This window comes from Bos javanicus, chromosome 6 (genome assembly GCF_032452875.1).
Source record: "Bos javanicus breed banteng chromosome 6, ARS-OSU_banteng_1.0, whole genome shotgun sequence".
NCBI classification, from domain to species: Eukaryota; Metazoa; Chordata; class Mammalia; order Artiodactyla; family Bovidae; genus Bos; species Bos javanicus.
Genome location: NC_083873.1, coordinates 24,603,818 through 24,624,662, shown reverse-complemented (window position 1 = coordinate 24,624,662; position 20,845 = coordinate 24,603,818). Strand labels below are relative to the sequence as shown.

Below are 20,845 nucleotides of genomic sequence, written 5' to 3'. Positions count from 1 at the left end.
AGCAATAGGTGGAACGCATGGAAGACAAAATATAAGAAATTTTTATACAATAATTAACTAAGGATAAAGAGAATCTAATATAACAGATACTTGAGAAAGTCTTATCAGTACTAGAGGGTAAGCGTAGAGAAGAGACTTTGACTCCAACCAGAGTCTTATGTTAGACAACTGATTAGAACTAAGTAGAATGAGTGTGAGGAATATGGGCTGTTTTATAATCTGTGTTGGTATTATCAATGTGAGATTCATTTTGTATGTTTAGGGAGATTAAATCTGGGGGAGTAAACAATAAATGTGGACATTATATTAGGAATTTAAGGTGCGTTTATAGCAGACTGACTTGAGAGAGAGGATTTATGGAGTTAACTTGTGCAGGGAAGGGGATTAAGCAGCTTTATTCCTTTGAAATTACATAATTTGACTTACAGTATCCAATGCACATAACAAAATCTTTTGTGTGGTCACATTGTCTTCAGAAATAGAATATGGGATCAGTGAATTTTTGACAGTTAACATTTACTGAAACACATGTTATAGAATACTAATACTCTGGTATGTTTTGTTTATGTTAAAAAATACTTCCATAGTCAAACTACTAGGAGCTGCATAGATTTTTTAAAAAACATCAAATGAATGTCTTTGGATTACCAAGAATTTTTATAAATGTTATTGTACACTGTAAAACCCTAAGATGGTAACATGTCTTCCAGTACCCACGCCAAAGGAAGAGGAACTCAGATAATGAAACTAGACTCTGATGGGTCCCCAAAGATTCCAGAGAAGCACAGAATGGTGGCAAGGAAGCAATGTATACAGCTTCCAGGGGAATACAAGAAGAGGAGAATGTCTATTTTTATGTAAATATTATATTTCCTTTTTCTTGTCTATATTATTTAGAGGCTGGACTAAGGTAGGCCTTAAGGGTCTATTGGAATGGTGTGCTTAGCATGTCTCTTGCAAAATCATCAAGTACCACCTACAGTAACCCTAGAAAAGTAGGCTGAGCAGATGGCTGAGAGATCCCTGTTGCTTAGGGCTGGCCTAATGGGGTGTTTAGGTGTCTCCAAGTCTCTCTATTCTCTAATTCAATTTCCCAAGGTAAGTGCTTATAGGAATTTGAGACTGATCCTAGGTCAGGAATAAACTTATATCTGTACTTACTTAGAGTGGCTTTTTGCATTGTATGCTTCCTTGGTGGCTCAGATGGTAAAGAATCCTCCTGTAAAGAGGGAGACCTGGATTGGATCCCTGGGTTGGGAAGATCCCCTGGAGGAGGGCGTGGCAACCCACTCCAGTATTCTTGCCTGGAGAATCCCATGGACAGAAGAGCCAGGTGGGCTACAGTCCGTGGGGTCGCAAGAGTCGGACACACCTGAGTGACTAAGCACACACAGCAACCACCCAAGTCAAGTGGGCTGAGATATCTGGTGACCTTGGAGCAATGTCGTAATTTTCTAATCTCTTCGTTCTTTCTTAGAGACTTCACTGATAAATGGATGTTGACTTTCTATTCCCTTAAATTCTATTTTAACCGTGTTTCTTAGAGCCATAGCAAATACTGATAGGAGTTTCTTGTTTATTTTTTCATATCTGTTGATCTTATTTACTCATAAGGTGTTACATATGAAAAGCAGCAATCATATTTATGAGGACATTAAAAATTTCTCAACACTTGAGCTGCCCCTTTTGAAAACTCTAATTCATGATTACCAATGAGGTCATTCCCAGGTCAGGTGATGGGTGAAAAAGAGTTGCTTTGCTTTCCAGTTGTAGAACAGATTCATTTTTTATTTTACTATAAATAGAATTTAAGTAAACAAAATAATGACTACCTCAGTAAATTTTAACTGTACCACTAAAGCCTGAAGGGCTCTGTAGGGAAGCCTTGCAGGCTGTCTTTGATGGTAAGAGAGAAACAGCCAGCAGTCCACTCTGAGCTTTCCACCACTACACGGCTTCAAACTCAGCAGCCCAGCTTTTATTTGTTTGATATATTCACGTTTTGGACTTTCTCAAAAGATTTTATGAGGAAATGATTCTAATTACAAACAATTTTAGACAACTATTGCCTTAATAATGAGGGTCTTAAATTGCACCCATCTCACACGCTAGTAAAGTAATGCTCAAAAGTCTCCAAGCCAGGCTTCAGTAATATGTGAACCGTGCACTTCCTGATGTTTAAGCTGGTTTTAGAAAAGGCAGAGGTACCAGAGATCAAATTGCCAACATCTGCTGGATCATGGAAAAAGCAAGACAGTTCCATAAAAACATCTATTTCTGCTTTATTGACTATGCCAAAACCTTTGACTGTGTGGATCACAATAAACTGTGGACAATTCTGAAAGAGATGGGAATACCAGACCACCTGATCTGCCTCTTGAGAAATCTGTATGCAGGTCAGGAAACAACAGTTAGACTGGACATGGAACAACAGACTGGTTCCAAATAGGAAAAGGAGTTCATCAAGGCTGTATATTGTCACCGTGCTTATTTAACTTATAGGCAGAGTACATCATAAGAAACGCTGGGCTGGAAGAAGCACAAGCTGGAATCAAGATTGCCAGGAGAAATATCAATAACCTCAGCTATGCAGATAACACCACCCTTATGGCAGAAAGTGAAGAGGAACTCAAAAGCCTCTTGATGAACTTGAAAGTGGAGAATGAAAAAGTTGGCTTAAAGCTCAACATTCAGAAAACGAAGATCATGTCATCTGGTCCCATCACTTCATGGGAAATAGATGGGGAAACAGTAGAAACAGTGTCAGACTTTATTTTTGGGGGCTCCAAAATCACTGCAGATGGTGACTGCAGCCACGAAATTAAAAGACGCTTACTCCTTGGAAGGAAAGTTATGACCAACCTAGATAGCATATTCAAAAGCAGAGACATTACTTTGCCATCAAAGGTCCATCTAGTCAAGGCTATGGTTTTTCCTGTGGTCATGTATGGATGTGAGAGTTGGACTGTGAAGAAGACTGAGCGCTGAAGAATTGATGCTTTTGAACTGTGGTGTTGGAGAAGACTCTTGAGAGTCCCTTGGACTGCAAGGAGATCCAACCAGTCCATTCTGAAGGAGATCAGCCCCGGGATTTCTCTGGAAGTAATGATGCTAAAGCTGAAACTCCAATACTTTGGCCACCTCATGCGAAGAGTTGACTCTTTGGAAAAGACTCTGATGCTGGGAGGGATTGGGGGCAGGAGGAGAAGGGGACGACAGAGGATGAGATGGCTGGATGGCATCACTGACTCGATGGACGTGAGTCTGGGTGAACTCCGGGAGTTGGTGATGGACAGGGAGGCCTGGCGTGCTGCGATTCATGGGGTCGCAAAGAGTCGGACACGGCTGAGTGACTGAACTAAACTGAAAATCAGACCTTGTCTGTCCACACTAAAAGTAAGATGAACAAGATCAGAGTAGGCAGAAATAATAAGAGCTTTCATTATTATGAAATTGATATGCTAATACTATTTCTACACAATGCCCAGGAATATCACCTTTTACTTGGACTTATTTACCCTTTTAGAAACAGAATTCTAATAAATTTGTTGTGTGTATTTATGTATGTATATACATGTTATCCACTTAAAGAAGCAACCTAAAATAAATAACCATTCATAGCAGGTTGGCAATCTCACCCAAAGGGAAAAGAATCCTATAAGCATAATCAGAATATGTACCAAAAACAGAAGAAAGGCAAAAAGTTATAAAATTATGTGACTATTTTGTGTTGTAAGAAAAATATGCTATATAAGCAGTTAATACCTGAAAGGCTCATTATTTAATATCCAAGTGTAATGGTTGAGGTTAAAATAATAATACTTATTCATCAGATAATATTTGATTATGATTAGTTCAATGGAGAAAAAAAATTGAAATTAAAAGACTAACTTTCAAATTGCAAATTGTTATTATGAATCTGAACTTTTGTGTTAAGTCATTTAACCTCTCTGAAACTCATTCTGTTTAAATAATAATTTTAAAATAATCTTTTAAAAATGATAATACAACCTAAGGTGTGAACAAGATGATGGATTAGGAAGATCCTGAGCTCACCTCTGTCTACAGGTACAATGAAATTACAACTATTTACAGAAAAACTATCTCTGAATGACTAGTAGAAAAGATTTTCCACAACTAAAGATATTAAGTGGAAATAAGTAATTTACATTGTAAAGAACTCAAGGTAATGATAATTAAGATGGTCAATGAACTTGGGAGAAGAATGACAAGCTCAATGAACTTGGGAGTGAATCACAGTGAGAAGTTTAATAAAGAGCTGGAAAATATAGTGAAGAATCAAACAGAGCTGATACTTCTCTAAACAAGGTATATAAACGGTCCATGAGCATCTAAGATACTCAACATTATCAGTCCATAGGAAAGTGTGAATCAAGGCCACAGTGAGGTAGCATTTCACTCTCACTAGAACGGGTATGACAAAAATGAGAGACAACAGTATTGGCTAGAAAATGAAGAACTGATACCCTTATTCATTCCTGGTGGGAGTTAATATAATGCAGCTGCTCTGGAAAGCAGTTCCTCAGAGTTATACATAGTGTTACCATGTGACTCCACAATTACACGTCAAGCTGTTCATTGTTGACCTGAAACAAATGGACTGCCAGATATTTCTCCAGCAAAGATGCATTTATTTGGGATCAGAAGAGAGCTACAATTCAGAGTCTGCAACCATGGTGAGCCACGTGCAAGTTACTGCACACCAAGGAAACAACAGTTTTATAGAGGGGAAAAAGAGGTGGGAATAGCTATAGTAAACAAAAGTGTATGGCTTTTCATTGAATCATTGCCAGGAAAGAAGAGGGTCATTCTTCCTATTGGGCTCTGCTGTTGACCCAGAAGAGGGCCCTCTTCTGGCCCATCAACTCTATTTAAAATATTCAAGTTTTGTTTATAAAATTTGGACAATACCCGAGAAATGAAAACACATGATCACACAAAAACATGTACATAAATGTTCTTAGCATCATTATTTACAATAGGTTAAAACGTAGAAACAACCCAAATGTCCATCAACTAATAAATAAAGAAAATGTGATCTGTTTACACAATGACATTTAATTAGTCATAAAAAAGTATGAACTACAGATACATGTTATAGCATGGATGAACCTAAGAACATTATACTAAGTGAAAGAAGCCAGACACAAAAGATCATGTGTTATATGATTCCATTTATATGAAATTTCTAGAATAGGTAAATCTGTAAAAGTAGAAAGTAGGGTAATGGTTGCCAGGGACTAAAGGAAGGGTGGAATGGGGAGTGATTGTGATAGATGTCGAGTTTTTTTTAGGGGTGATGAAAATGTTCCAGGTGATTGCACAAGCTTATAAATATACTAAAACTCACTGAATATTATGGTATGTGAATGATAAAAGAAAACTTGTGACAAAACAAATGGCCATTACTCACCATCACTTTTAGTGTTGGGGGTTACTGGAGACAGTGTTAACAGATGAGGCATTTGTGCGGCTTCCTTGCTGGAAGTTCCTAATTTGATAAGATAGATGACATTATTATTAGTTACAATTTCATCTCACTGGTCAAGGAATAAATAAAAATAAGTCTAATTTGAAGGTGAAAATCTTTCTATAGATGCTGGGTAAAATTTGTATAGTTCTTCTGTGTATTCTTGCCACCTCTTCTTAATATCTGCTGCTTCTGTTAGGTCCATACCATTTCTGTCCTTTATCGAGCCCATCTTTGCATGAAATGTTCCCTTGGTATCTCTAATTTTCTGAAGAGATCTCTAGTCTTTCCCATTCTATTGTTTTCTTCTATTTCTTTGCATTGATCACTAAGGAAGGCTTTCTTATCTCTCCTTGCTATTCTTTGGAACTCTGCAGTCAAATGGATATATCTTTCCTTTTCTCCTTTGCCTATTGCTTCTCTTCTTTACACAGCTATTTGTAAGGCCTCCTCAGACAACCATTTTGCCTCCATGCCAGAGGCCAGGGGTGGCGGCCGGGAGGAGCAATCCATGCCCAAGGCCAGGGGCGGCAGCCGGGAGGATCAACCCCACATCCAAGGAGTGGTGGCTGCCCTGGCGCAGGAGGGCCTAGAGGAGCTACCCCACGTTGAAGGTCAGGAAGGGCGGCGGTGAGGAGATACCCCTCGTCCAAGGTAAGCAGCAATGGCTGAGCTTTGCTGGAGCAGCCATGAAGAGATAACCCCACGCCCAAGGTAAGAGAAACCCAAGTAAGATGGTAGGTGTTGCAAGAGGGCATCAGAGGGCAAACACACTGAAACCATACTCACAGAAAACTAGTCAATCTAATAACACCAGGACCACAGCCTTGTCTAACTCAATGAAACTAAACCATGCCCTTGGGGCAACCCAAGACGGGCGGGTCATGGTGGAGAGATCTGACAGAATGTGGTCCACTGGAGAAGGGAATGGCAAACCACTTCAGTATTCTTGCCTTGAGAACCCCATGAACAGTATGAAAAGGCAAAATGATAGGATACTGAAAGAGAAACTCCCCAGGTCAGTAGGTGCCCAGTATGTTACTGGAGATCAGTGGAGAAATAACTCCAGAAAGAATGAAGGGATGGAGCCAAAGCAAAAAGAATACCCAGCTGTGGATGTGACTGGTGATAGAAGCAAGGTCCAATGCTGTAAAGAGCAATATTGCATAGGAACCTGGAATGTCTGGTCCATGAATCAAGGCAAATTGGAAGTGGTCAAACAAGAGATGGCAAGAGTGAATGTTGACATTCTAGGAATCAGCAAACTGAAATGGACTAGAATGGGTGAATTTAACTCAGATGACCATTATATCTACTACTGCTGGCAGGAACCCCTCAGAAGGAATAGAGTAGCCATCATGGTCAACAAAAGAGTTCAAAATGCAGTACTTGGATGCAATCTCAAAAACGACAGAATGATCTCTGTTTGTTTCCAAGGCAAACCATTCAATATCACAGTAATCCAAGTCTATGCCCCAACCAGTAACACTGAAGAAACTGAAGTTGAATGGTTCTATGAAGACCTACAAGACCTTTTAGAACTAACACCCAAAAAAGATGTCCTTTTCATTCTAGGGGACTGGAATGCAAAAGTAGGAAGTCAAGAAACACCTGGAGTAACAGGCAAATTTGGCCTTGGAATACGGAATGAAGCAGGGCAAAGACTAATAGAGTTTTGCCAAGAAAGTGCACTGGTCATAACAAACACCCTCTTCCAACAACACAAGAGAAGACTCTATACATGGACATCACCAGATGGTCAACACTGAAATCAGATTGATTATATTCTTTGCAGCCAAAGATGGAGAAGCTCTATACAGTCAGCAAAAACAAGACCAGGAGCTGACTGTGGCTCAGACCATGAACTCATTGCCAAATTCAGACTTAAATTGAAGAAAGTAGGGAAAACCACTAGACCATTCAGGTATGACCTAAATCAAATCCCTTATGATTATACAGTGGAAGTGAAAAATAGATTTAAGGGCCTAGATCTGATAGATAGAGTGCCTGATGAGCTATGGAATGAGGTTCATGACATTGTACAGGAGACAGGGATCAAGACGATCCCCATGGACAAGAAATGCAAAAAAGCAAAATGGCTGTCTGGGGAGGCCTTACAAATAGCTGTGAAAAGAAGAGAAGCGAAAAGCAAAGGAGAAAAGGAAAGACATAAACATCTGAATGCAGAGTTTCAAAGAATAGCAAGAAGAGATAAGAAAGCCTTCTTCAGCAATCAATGCAAAGAAATAGAGGAAAACAACAGAATGGGAAGGACTAGAGATCTCTTCAAGAAAATCAGAGATACCAAAGGAACATTTCATGCAAAGATGGGCTTGATAAAGGACAGAAATGGTATGGACCTAATAGAAGCAAAAGATATTAAGAAGAGATGGCAAGAATACACAGAAGAACTGTACAAAAAAGATCTTCACGACCCAGATAATCACGATGGTGTGATCACTGACCTAGAGCCAGACATCCTGGAATGTGAAGTCAAGTGGGCCTTAGAAAGCATCACTACGAGCAAAGCTAGTGGAGGTGAAGGAATTCCAGTTGAGCTATTCCAAATCCTGAAAGATGATGCTGTGAAAGTGCTGCACTCAATATGCCAGCAAATCTGGAAAACTCAGCAGTGGCCACAGGAATGGAAAAGGTCAGTTTTCATTCAGATCCCAAAGAAAGGCAATGCCAAGAATGCTCAAACTACTGCACAATTGCACTCATCTCACACGCTAGTAAAGTAATGTTCAAAATTCTCCAAGCCAGGCTTCAGTAATATGTGAACTGTGAACTTTCTGATGTTCAAGCTGGTTTTAGAAAAGGCAGAGGAACAAGAGATCAAATTGCCAACATCCGCTGGATCATGGAAAAAGCAAGAGAATTCCAGAAAAAACATCTATTTCTGCTTTATTGACTATGCCAAAACCTTTGACTGTGTGGATCACAATAAACTGTGGAAAATTCTGAAAGAGATGGGAATCCCAGACCACCTGACCTGCCTCTTGAGAAACCTATATGCAGGTCAGGAAGCAACAGTTAGAACTGGACATGGAACAACAAACAGACTGGTTCCAAATAGGAAAAGGAGTATGTCAAGGCTGTATATTGTCACCCTGCTTATTTAACTTCTATGCAGAGTACATCATGAGAAACGCTGGGCTGGAAGAAGCACAAGCTGGAATCAAGATTGCTGGGAGAAATATCAATAACCTCAGCTATGCAGATGACACCACCCTTATGGCAGAAAGTGAAGAGGAACTCAAAAGCCTCTTGATGAACGTGAAAGTGGAGAGTGAAAAAGTTGGCTTAAAGCTCAACATTCAGAAAACTAAGATCATGGCATCCGGTCGCATCACTTCATGGGAAATAGATGGGGAAACAGTAGAAACAGTGTCAGACTTTATTTTTGGGGGCTCCAAAATCACTGCAGATGGTGACTGCAGCCACGAAATTAAAAGACGCTTACTCCTTGGAAGGAAAGTTATGACCAACCTAGATAGCATATTCAAAAGCAGAGACATTACTTTGCCATCAAAGGTCCGTCTAGTCAAGGCTATGGTTTTTCCTGTGGTCATGTATGGATGTGAGAGTTGGACTGTGAAGAAAGCTGAGCACTGAAGAATTGATGCTTTTGAACTGTGGTGTTGGAGAAGATTCTTGAGAGTCCCTTGGACTGCAAGGAGATCCAACCAGTCCATTCTGAAGGAGATCAGCCCTGGGATTTCTTTGGAGGGAATGATGCTGAAGCTGAAACTCCAGTACTTTGGCCACCTCATGCAAAGAATTGACTCATTGGAAAAGACTCTGATGCTGGGAGGGATTGGGGGCAGGAGGAGAAGGGGATGACAGAGGATGAGATGGCTGGATGGCATCACTGACTCGATGGACGTGAGTCTGGGTGAACTCCGGGAGTTGGTGATGGACAGGGAGGCCTGGTGTGCTGCGATTCATGGGATCACAAAGAGTCGGACACAACTGAGTGACTGTTCTGATCTGATCTGACACTTCTTTTTCTTGGGGATGATCTTGATCCCAGCCTCCTGTACGATGTCAGGAACCTCTGTCTATAGTTCTTCAGGCACTCTATCAGATTTAATCCCTTGAATCTATTTTTCACTTCTACTGTATAATCATAAGGGATTTAATTTATGTCATACCTGAATGGTCTAATGGCTTTCCCTACTTTCTTCAGTTTAAGTCTGAATTTGGCAATAAGGAGTTAATGATTGAAGCCATAGTCAACTCCTGGTCTTGTTTTTGCTGACTGTATAGAACTTCTCCGTCTTTGGCTGCGAAGAATATAATCAGTTTGATTTCGGTGTTGACCATCTGGTGATGTCCATGTGTAGAGTCTTCTCTTGTGTTGTTGGAAGAGGGTGTTTGCTATGACCAGTGCAATCTCTTGGCAAAACTCTATTATCCTTTGCCCTGCTTCATTCTGAATTCCAAAGCCAAATTTACCTGTTACTCCAGATATTTCTTGACTTCCTACTTTTGCATTCCAGTCTTCTATAATGAAAAGGACATTTTTGGGGGGGTGTTATTTCTAGAAGTTCTTGTAGGTCTTCATAGAACCGTTCAACTTCAGCTTCTTCAGCATTAGTGGTCAGAGCATAGACTTGGATTACTGTGATATTGGATGGTTTGCCTTGGAAACAAACAGAGATCATTCTGTCGTTTTTGAGATTGCATCCAAGTACTGCATTTCTGACTCTTTTGTTGATTATGAGGGCTACTCAACTTCTTCTAAGGGATTCTTGCCCACAGTGGTAGATAAAATGGTTATCTGAGTTAAATTCACCCATTCCAGTCCATTTTAGTTCACTTATTCCTAAAATGTCGATGCTCAGTCTTGCTATCTCCTATTTGACCACTTCCAATTTGCCTTGATCTAACATTCCAAATTCCTATGCAATATTGTTCTTTACAGCATTGAACTTTACTTCCATCACCAGTCACATCCACAACTGTGTGTTGTTTTTGCTTTGGCTCTCTCTTCATTCTTTCTGGAGTTATTTCTCCACTGATCTCTAGTAGCATATTGGGCACCTACCAACCTGGGGCATTCATCATTCAGTGTTCTATCTTTTTGCCTTTTCTTACTGTTAATGAGGTTCTCAAGGCAAGACTACTGAAGTGGTTTGCCATTCCCTTCTACAGTGGATCACGTTTTGTCAGACCTCTCCACCATGACCCGTTCATCTTGGGTGGCCCTACATGGCATGGCTCATAGTTTCACTGAGTTAGACAAGGAAATGGTCCATGTGATCAGATTGATTAGTTTTCTGTGATTGTGGTTTTCAGTCTGCCTGCCCTTTGATGGAGAAGGGTAAGAGGCTTATGGAAGCTTCCTGAAGGCAGAGACTGACTGAGGGGTAACTGGGTCTTGTTCTGATGGGCGGGGCCATGCTCAGTAAATCTTTAATCGAATTTTCTGTTGATGGGTGGGGCTGTGTTCCCTCCCTGTTATTTACCTTGGGCCAAACTATGGTGGAGGTGATAATGGCAACCTCCTTCAAAAGGTCCCATGAATGCATTGCTACGCTCAGTGCCCCCAGCCCTGCAGCAGGCCACTGCCGACCCACGCCACCACTGGAGACTCCTGGACACTCATAGGCAAGTCTGGGTCAGTCTCTTGTAGGGTCACTGCTCCTTTCTCCTGGGTCCTGGTGCGCACAAGGTTTGTGTCCTCCAAGAATCTGTTTCTCCAGTCCTGTGTAAGTTCTGGCAGCTCTACGGTGGGGTTAATGGTGGCCTCCTCCAAGAGGGCTTATGCCACACCCAGGTCTGCTGCACCCAGAGCCCCTGCCCCTGCAACAGTCCTCTGCTGACCCGTACCTCTGCAGGAGACATTCAAACACAGTTGTCTCAGTCTCTGTGGGGTGTGGGTCCTGGTGCGCACAATGTTTGTTTGAGCCTTCTGAGCATCTCTGGTGGGTATGGGGTTTGATTCTAATCACGGTTTCACCACTCCTACCATCTTGCTGGAGCTTTTCCTTTGCCCTTGGACCTGAGGTATCTCCTCAAGGCAGAAGCAGAAGATAAAAGAAGAGGTGGCAAGAAATACACAGAACTATACAAAAAAGATATTCACAACCCAGATAATGATGGTGTGATCACTCACCTAGAGCCAGACATCCTGGAATGTGTAGTCAAGTGGGCCTTAGGGAGCATCACTACAAACAAAGCTAGTGGAGGTGATGGAATTCCAGTTGAGCTATTTCAAATCCTAAAAGATGATGCTGTGACAGTGTTGCACTCAATATGCCAGCAAATTTGGAAAACAGCAGTGGCCATAGGACTGGAAAAGGTCAGTTTTCATTCCAATCCCAAAGAAAGGCCATGCCAAAGAATGTTCAAAATACCACACAATTGCACTCACTTATCTCACATGCTAGCAAAGTAATGATCAAAATTCTCCAAGCCAGGCTTCAACAGTATGTGAACCGACTACTTTCAGACATTCAAGCTGGATTTAGAAAAGGCAGAGAAACCAGAGATCAAATTGCCAACATCCATTGGATCATAGAAAAAGAAAGAGAGTTCCAGAAAAACATCTACTTCTGCTTTATTGATTATACCAAAGCCTTTGGATGTGTGAGTCACAACAAACTATGAAAAATTCTTCAAGAGATGGGAATACCAGACCACCTTACCTGCCTCCTGAGAAATCTGTATGCAGGTCAGGAAGGAACAGTTAGAACTGGACGTAGAACAACAGACTGGTTCCAAATCAGAAAAGGAGTACATCAAGGCTGTATATTGTCACCCTGCTTATTTAACTTATATGCAGAGTACATCATGAGAAACGCTGGGCTGGAGGAAGCACAACTGGAATCAAGATTGCCGGGAGAACTATCAGTAACCTCAGATAAGCAGCTGCACTACCCTTATGGCAGAAAGTGAAGAAGAACTAAAGAACCTCTTGGTGAAAGTGAAAGAGGAGAGTGAAAAAGTTGGCTTAAAACTCAACATTCAGAAAACTAAGATCATGGCATCCGGTCCCATCACTTCATGGCAAATAGATGGGGAAGCAGTGGAAACACCGTGAGACTATTATTTGGGGCTCCAAAATCACTGCAGATGGTGTTGCAGCCATGAAATTAAAAGACGCTTCCTCCTTGGAAGAAAATCTATGACCAATATAGACAGCATATTAAAAAGCAGAGATATTACTTTGCCAACAAAGGTCCGTCTAGTCAAAACTATGGTTTTTCCAGTGGTCGTGTATGGATGTAAAAGTTGGACTATAAAGAAAGCTGAGCACTGAAGAATTGATGCTTTTGAACTGTAGTGTTGGAGAAGACTCTTGAGAGTCCCTTGGACTGCAAGGAGATCCAACCAGTCCATCCTAAAAGAAATCAGTCCTGAATATTCATTGGAAGGACTGATGCTGGAGCTGAAACTCCAATACTTTGGCCACCTGATGCAAAGAACTGACTCCTTGGAAAAGACCCTGATGCTAGGAAAGATTGAAGGCAGGAGGAGAAGAGGACGACAGAGGATGAGATGGTTGGATGGCATCACCGACTCAATGTACATGAGTTTGAGTAAGCTCCAGGAGTTGTTGATGGACAGGGAAGCCTGGCATGCTGCAGACCATGGGGTCACAAAAAGTTGGACACGACTGAGCAACTGAACTGAACTGAAACTTTTGTGTAGCTTTACTTTTTCCATTTCCCATTTTTGTCCTCCTTAAGGAATATAATTACTGAATGCTTAGGTGGCCCAGTAAACACACACACACACACATTTCACACACATTTTTGTATAACAGGCCTCCAAAGCAGATTTCTATTGCAGATTGTTACCTGGGTATGTTGAAACATGCAAAAAAGTTGTAAAAGTAAATGCTTTAAAATCATTTTATTTTTCCTAGTGAGAAAAACTACTTGGTCAATAGGACCTAGGAGTAATATGATTTTTTTCTCCAAAATAACATTTAATTTTATTGACTTAGTTATGACTCTGAAACTTCTAATAACCATAAATAATAAAGGAATCTGCAAACTCTTGTAATTAATTTTTTTTCATTTATGAAATGTTGAATTCCCACTGTGTTCAAGGCCATCTCCAAGGCTTTGGAGGGCAGTATCTAAGTCTTAGTCATTTCGGTTTTTTTTCCCTGCTCCTCCTCCCACTCCCTGCAGCCACCACATGCTCCAGCTGGCTCTTAGTCATCTTTGTCGCTTATGTTACCATGAAGAAAAATTCCTGGCACAGAGTAGGCATGTAGTAAACGCTGTTTCAGGGAAGATGGCACTCATACAGGATAGAGGGACCAACCGAAGGATAAAGATCTCCTTTAAGTAGTGAACACAACTGACTGATTCACTACTCATAATAGCATTCCCTTTTTTCTTAAAGCATGTTAGAATGTCCTTTTGCGAATAGGGCACAGGCTCTACTTTTACTATGTGACATTTATAAAATCTTGGTTCTTATATACATATGCGTGATGTGTTTGAGGGAGAAACTATTTAGCTCTGCACAGGTTACATGATACTTTAAAACCCTGGTCCAGGGAAAGTTTTCAAAGGTAAGCTGGCTGGAGCTGAATATTGGAATACAGGAGGGAACCATAAGAGGAAGATAAGATCTTTGGAGGGTTGCTGAGGACAAACACCTCTAAGCAGGTGCTGAAAGTTTGGTTTATTGCTTACTCCTCTTTCTTCACTGTTTATTAGGGAATACAGGTTATTCAAGCAACGGAAACAGAGAAGGCCCTGGCACCCCACTCCAGTACTCTTGCCTGGAAAACCCCATGGACAGAGGAGCCTGGTAGGTTGCAGTCCACGGGGTCGTGAAGAGTCGGACATGACTGAGTGACTTCACTTTCACTTTTCACTTTCATGCATTGGAGTAGGCAATGGCAACCCACTCCAGTGTTCTTGCCTGGAGAATCCCAGGGACAGGGGAGCCTGGTGGGCTGCCGTCTCTGGGGTGGCACAGAATCGGACACGACTGAAGAGACTTAGCAGCAGCAGCAATGGAAAGTGACTGTAATCGGCAGATTCTGTGCATTATAATGTGGAGAGCAATTGAGACTATCTAAGATTTTTCTACACTCAATATGTGGTTATAACTGTAAAAGAAGAAACCAACAACAGAAATGTTATTGCTGAAAGTTAGATTTGAGATTTTTGCATTGTCCACTCACATGATCCCAATACCTTAAGGTAAAGATTTCTTGTTTGTGTGCTTTTTAAGGTAAAGATGTTAAAAATATAAATTAAGTGTCCCCTCCAGCCAAACACAGTGCCTTTGTTTTCACTTCATCCCTATTCTTGGTACCATTAATAACCTTAATTAAATTCTTACCATAAATAATAAAGGAATCTGTAAACTCCTATAATTAATTTTTACACAATGATTATCATTGTGTCATTATGTTTTATTGGCATATATTTCATTTACTGCTTGAAAATTGAAGACACAGAGATGATTACAGAAAATAATTAGGACACACAATGGTAAATAGAAAAAATGTGTATCATCTTTGAGTTTCTGAAGTTCTGGATCTTTTTCTTTTATACCTATCGTGTTTGATAGTGGGAAGAGATGGAACAAATTTGAGCTTTGGCTCAAGTATTCATCAGAAATCTATTTGGCTTCTGTTTCATCTTGGTCTTTAGAAAATAGAAGAGTTAAGTGGTTGTACATTTCTGATGTTCCCGGGACTTGTGTGTGAACAGTGATCTTGTGATGATGCTGATGATCTCTATATACAGTCACTGTAACAATATGCTTGATATAAAAGGCTTAGTGTACTTTAGATTTATTATTAATGTATAAATATTCATTTTCAAATATGGGTAAGCATTTTAGTAAAATTTTTTTCATGTGCTAAGAATGTTAAAATTCTGAAATACAGATGCATCTTTATTATTGCAAAATTAAAGTGCTGCAATATCTAATGAGGATTGTTATGTCTGTCAATTATATGCACAAAACTAATAATACTATATAATAGTTAACCAAAGAAATAGACTGAATTTAATATGAACATTAAGAGATTATATCTATATTTGGGGCTTCCCAGATGGCTCAGTGGGTAAAGAATCTGCCTGCAGTGCAGAAGACGCAGGAGACATGGGTTTGATCCCTGGGTCAGGAAGATTTCCTGGAAGATACCCCTAGAGGAAGACGTGGCAACCCACTCCAGTATTCTTGCCTGGAGAATTCCATGGACAGAGGAGCCTGGTCAGCTACAGTCCACAAGGTAGCAAAGAGTCAGACACGACTGAAATGACTTAACATGCATAGCTATATATATCTTTTAGGGATATATTATTTTGAGTCAACAAATGTTTACAAAAGATTAAATCATAAGAATATAATTCTACTCCGTGAAAAGTGGTTTAGTAAACTATCATTCATAATATTTTCCAAAATAACCTTTTAGAGTTGTGTTTAAGTCTATTTAGAACACAAGTGTTTCAAGAAAGTGTCTAATTTTGGAACATGTCATAACTTGTGAAGATAAACTACAAGCAAAATGTCACCTTTACTACTTTGAAATTTTATAAAAAGGAAAAAAAAAAAAAGTAACAGAGATATCCCAAGTAGTTCAAGTTAAATTCAAACTTCACAAAGAATACAAAGACAATGGATAAAAGGGAAAGATATGGAGAAAAATGTGGTCCCCAAGCCTATTTTTTTCCCCGTTAATCATACAAGAAAATTTACAAGAATGCCTTTTAAAAGTCTTCTTTATAGTTTTATTTTTGTTTCTGGAGCATAAGTGCGTCTTAAACACCACCACAACTGGCCTCCTATAGGGAAGAAATGGCCCCAAATCCCTGGTCTCTCTACTGACCTCAATTGAAATTGAATGTTTATTTAGTATCAAAAACTTGAAGTATCTGTGCTGAGAATTTTTATTCTGCATTATGATTCAGCTTGTTAAAATATCTTACTATAAAGTGTTTTTAAAATGTTGAATAATAGTTACATTTTAATAATGAAATTGCAGGTTTATTTTTAAAATTTCCTTTTATAATGATGATATTCAGTGTTGACCAAATGTTGATTTTAACCCTGGCCATTTGGCCTTTGAGTAAAATGGGCAGAGCATGTGATACACATCGAGAAATAGATCAAATCCCATCTCTCTAATTGAGTAAACTTCTGAAAACAAGCCTGCTCTGGGCAAAGCTCTATCAGCACCTGTGCCACCTTGACTACTTCACAGCAAGGATTCCTATCTTGGCTGTGCATTTTCCATTTTTCTGATGTTAGAATTTCTGCCATTGTCATAAGGAAGAAAATGTATGTATTTTAGATAAATGTGAACACTTGAATCAACTATCTTTTGACCTTTAAGAAGAATATCTGATTGGGACAACTTAAAATGAAAATAAAAATGTTTCTCCAAGGTGTATTTTTTGGTAAATCCTTTATGTCTAAAATGATCTTGGTGGCCATGAGGAATGGGGAATAAAAATGATTTCACTATAGATATACTTTTTATGGTACTATTATATAATTTAAAAGTGGTTACTTTGAAGAATGAGATAACATATAAAACCCCTCACAAGCCTGAAAAGAGAAAGCCGTATATCCTGATACACTGGTCAGAATATGAGAATTTGAGGCCAATTTTCCATGGTCTTCTTTGTTGTTGTTCAGTCACTAAGTTGTGTCCCGCTCTTTGAGACTTCATGGACTGTAGTACGCCAGGCTTCTCTGTCCTCCCCTAGTTACCAAAGTTTGCTCAAATTGATGTCCACTGAGTCAGGGATGCTATCTAACCATCTCATCCTCTGCCGCCCCCTGCTCCATTTGCCTTCAATCTTTCCCAGCATCAGAGTCTTTTCCAATGAGTTGGCTCTTCACATCAGGTGGCCAAAGTATTGGTGCTTCAGCTTCAGCATCAGTCCTTCCAATGTCTGTTCTTCATCTGTGTACTAAGTACATTGTTTTTAGGAACACAGGCAGTATCAATATATTAAGTCCAACTAACTTATGCCCTTAATATACAAGTGGTGATCAAGTAAATCAGATAAGAAGGAGTTCCTTTCTCTTCTCCACTCTTGTTCCCTCATTTTCCTTCAACTGCAGTGGATCCCCAGCTGCCCAATGTCTTCACCCATCTCTTCCACCATGCCAGACTTTCTGTTTCTCATCCTGGATCCCAGTAGTTTGTGGACAGCAGAATCTGTCTTTCCTTTTTCATCTCTTCTCCACCATCATTCTTTCAGCTGGTTTCTTCAGAGACCCCAGAATGTACTCATTTTCTTTTTTCTCCCACTGTTCTATTAGATTTTAACCATTAAAGCCCTTTGAAATGGATTTCAAATGATACTAATTCATTACTATTAATTTGGGAAATTTGATGACACTGTTGCTGCTGCTGCTGCTAAGTCGCTTCAGTCATGTCCGACTCTGTGTGACCCCATAGATGGCAGCCCACCAGGCTCCCCGTCCCTGGGATTCTCCAGGCAAGAACACTGGAGTGGGTTGCCATTTCCTTCTCCAATGCATGAAAGTAAAAAGTGAAAGTGAAGTCACTCAGTTGTGTCTGACTCTTAGCGACCCCATGGACTGCAGCCTACCCAGGCTCCTCCATCCATGGATTTTCCACTGTAGCTTTGTAATAAATGTTCTTATTTTTTGTGATGCACTCTTGGTGTGCAGAGGTAAAATGGCATACAGTCTGAATTGCCTTCAAAATATCCAAAAGCAAAATACAAAGAGAGAGAGAGAGGGAATAATGGAAGAAAAGAAGCAGGAAGGAAGGATGAGGGAGGTACAAAGCAGGGAAGAGGGAAAGAAGGTGGGAGGATGGAAAGAAGGAGAAAGAAAAAGAAAAATGAAGCAAATGGGGTAAAAGCTTGATGATTATTGATTCTGAGAGATGAATTACAGTATTCTTTATTTGTGGGTACATATGGACATCTTTATAATAAAAATTTTTTAAAAAAGTAAAACTATTCTAGTCTATTACCATTTTTATAATTGGATGTGAATAATTTAAAACTTACTTGGACAACTTTTGAAAAACAGACAGATTAGTTTAGTTTTTATTACATGGGTAATCAGTTCAGTTCAGTTCAGTTCAGTCGCTCAGTCGTGTCCGACTCTTTGCAACCCCATGAATCCCAGCACGCCAGGCCTCCCTGTCCATCACCAACTCCCAGAGTTCACTCAGACTCATGTCCATTGAGTCAGTGATGCCATCCAGCCATCTCATCCTCTGTCGTCCCCTTCTCCTCCTGCCCCCAATCCCTCCCAGCATCAGAGTCTTTTCCAATGAGTCAACTCTTCGCATGGGGTGGCCAAAGTACTGGAGTTTCAGCTTCAGCATCATTCCTTCCAAAGAAATTCCAGGGCTGATCTCCTTCAGAATGGACTGGTTGGATGTTCTTGCAGTCCAAGGGACTCTCAAGAGTCTTCTCCAAAACCACAGTTCAAAAGCATCAATTCTTTGGCGCTCAGATTTCTTCACAGTCCAACTCTCATATCCATACACGATCACTGGAAAAACCATAGCCTTTACTAGATGGACCTTTGTTGGCAAAGTAATGTCTCTGCTTTTGAATATGCTATCTAGGTTGGTCATAACTTTTCTTCCAAGGAGTAAGCATCTGAAAAATGTCCCTCAAAAGGAAATAGGAGAAATGTGTGTGTGTGTGTGTGTGTGTGTGTGTGTGTGTACACATGATTTCAACTGTTCTATCAAGTGTCCCTCGACAGGAGCCACCAAAGGTAAAGTTGATGTAAAGGTCTCCCCCATTATGTTTCACATGAGTAGGTATAGAATTTCCCTTTCAAGTGAAAAAGGTAAGGTGTATTCTTGGTATCACAAATTACAATTCTGGATTCTTTCAGTGAAACCTCCACCTCCACCCTTTCATGATCACTTACCATGATCACTTACATATTATTTAGACAGTGTTATTCATCATAGACCATTGTAGGCAGGCTAGGGATCTTCCCACTTAGAAAGCATATGTTCCAAGTAGTTAACAGAAAAACTGTGGAACTTTAACTCTTTGGGACTTTATGCAACATCTGCACTTATCTTCTCTGTTTCCTGGTTCTTTGGGGGGATATTATTGATTACAGGGGCTTTCCTGGTGACTCAGATGGTAAAGAATCTGTCTGCAGTGTGAGAGATGCAGGTTTGATCCCTGGGTCAGGAAGATCCCCTGGAGAAGGGAATGGCTACCCACTCCAGTATTCTAGCCTGGAGAATTCCATGGACAGAGGAACCTGGCAGGGTACAGTCCATGGCATTGCAGAGTTGGATATGACTGAGTGACTAATGTTTTCACACTGTTGCTTGCAAAAGTAATATGTTTAATCAAAATCAAACAATTTTAAGCCAAGGACTCATTTGGCAACTCAGAGAGATTGAAGGGAGATAGAGATTTTATATATATATATATATCGGAGAAGGCAATGGCACCCCACTCCAGTACTCTTGCCTGGAAAATCCCATGGATGGAGGAGCCTGGTAGGCTGTAGTCCATGGGGTCGCTAAGAGTCAGACATGACTGAGCGACTTCATTTTCACTTTTCATTTTTCTGCATTGGAGAAGGAAATGGCACCCCACTCCAGTACTCTTGCCTGGAGAATCCCAGGGACGGGGGAGCCTGGTGGGCTGCCATCTATGGGGTCGCACAGAGTCGGACACGACTGAAGTGACTTAGCAGCAGCATGTATATATATATAATATTATATTTTATTATATATATATATCTTTATATAAAAATATACACATCTATATATATGGAGAGAGAGAGAGAGATGCTTTGTAAAAATTAAAATAAAAAAATGAAATAATTCAGACTGTGGAGTGTTGGTTGAAGGCCTCATGGTCCCTGGCTACCTGACTGTCATTTGGAGTTTCCCTTTGTTGGTAATGCAGATTGTACCACATTTTGAGAATAAATCCCCTGTGCTGCCCTCAATGTGTAATGTAATACTTTCTCTTGGTTCAGTAAAGAAGTTCTAAGGGTTGGTTTGGTTTCACATTAGAATTAGACAGTTTGGATACAACGAACTATATTCATAATACCCCTTTTCTCTTGAGTATCACCATCACATTCAAGTCCAGTGAACTAGCCCTTGTCAATCTTCCGTATGTCTTAGAATGGAAGTTAAACGAGGAATATGAGGGCAAGAAAGACAGCAGTGGAGATTTCCGTTTATTAGGGTACATGATTTTTAGGTCTTTCTGTTACCTTAGCATGCTAACTATATTTCTGCCCATAGGTAATCAACAAACATTTCTATTTCCCCTGCTCCACTGTTTCCTGGACCCAAATGATATGCCTCATTTTATGTTTTCTTCAGGATAGACAATGCATTATGTGCTGTGTTAATGATCTCTTGAGTTTTTAACT

General features: G+C 40.1%; 1 protein-coding gene across 4 annotated transcripts in view; it reads right to left on the bottom strand.

Annotated features, from left to right (window-relative positions):
• The window catches only part of EMCN (endomucin), a 127,742-nt gene that overhangs the window by 64,129 nt on the left and 42,768 nt on the right, over positions 1 to 20,845 (bottom strand). For 3 of the 4 annotated variants that reach the window (XM_061419560.1, XM_061419561.1, XM_061419562.1), the window contains exon 3: positions 5,435 to 5,512. The exons of the other annotated variant lie outside the window; for it this stretch is intronic. In XM_061419560.1, the coding sequence (XP_061275544.1) occupies positions 5,435 to 5,512 (78 nt within the window). The remainder of the gene's footprint in view (positions 1 to 5,434; positions 5,513 to 20,845) is intronic. 4 annotated transcript variants of the gene reach the window in all.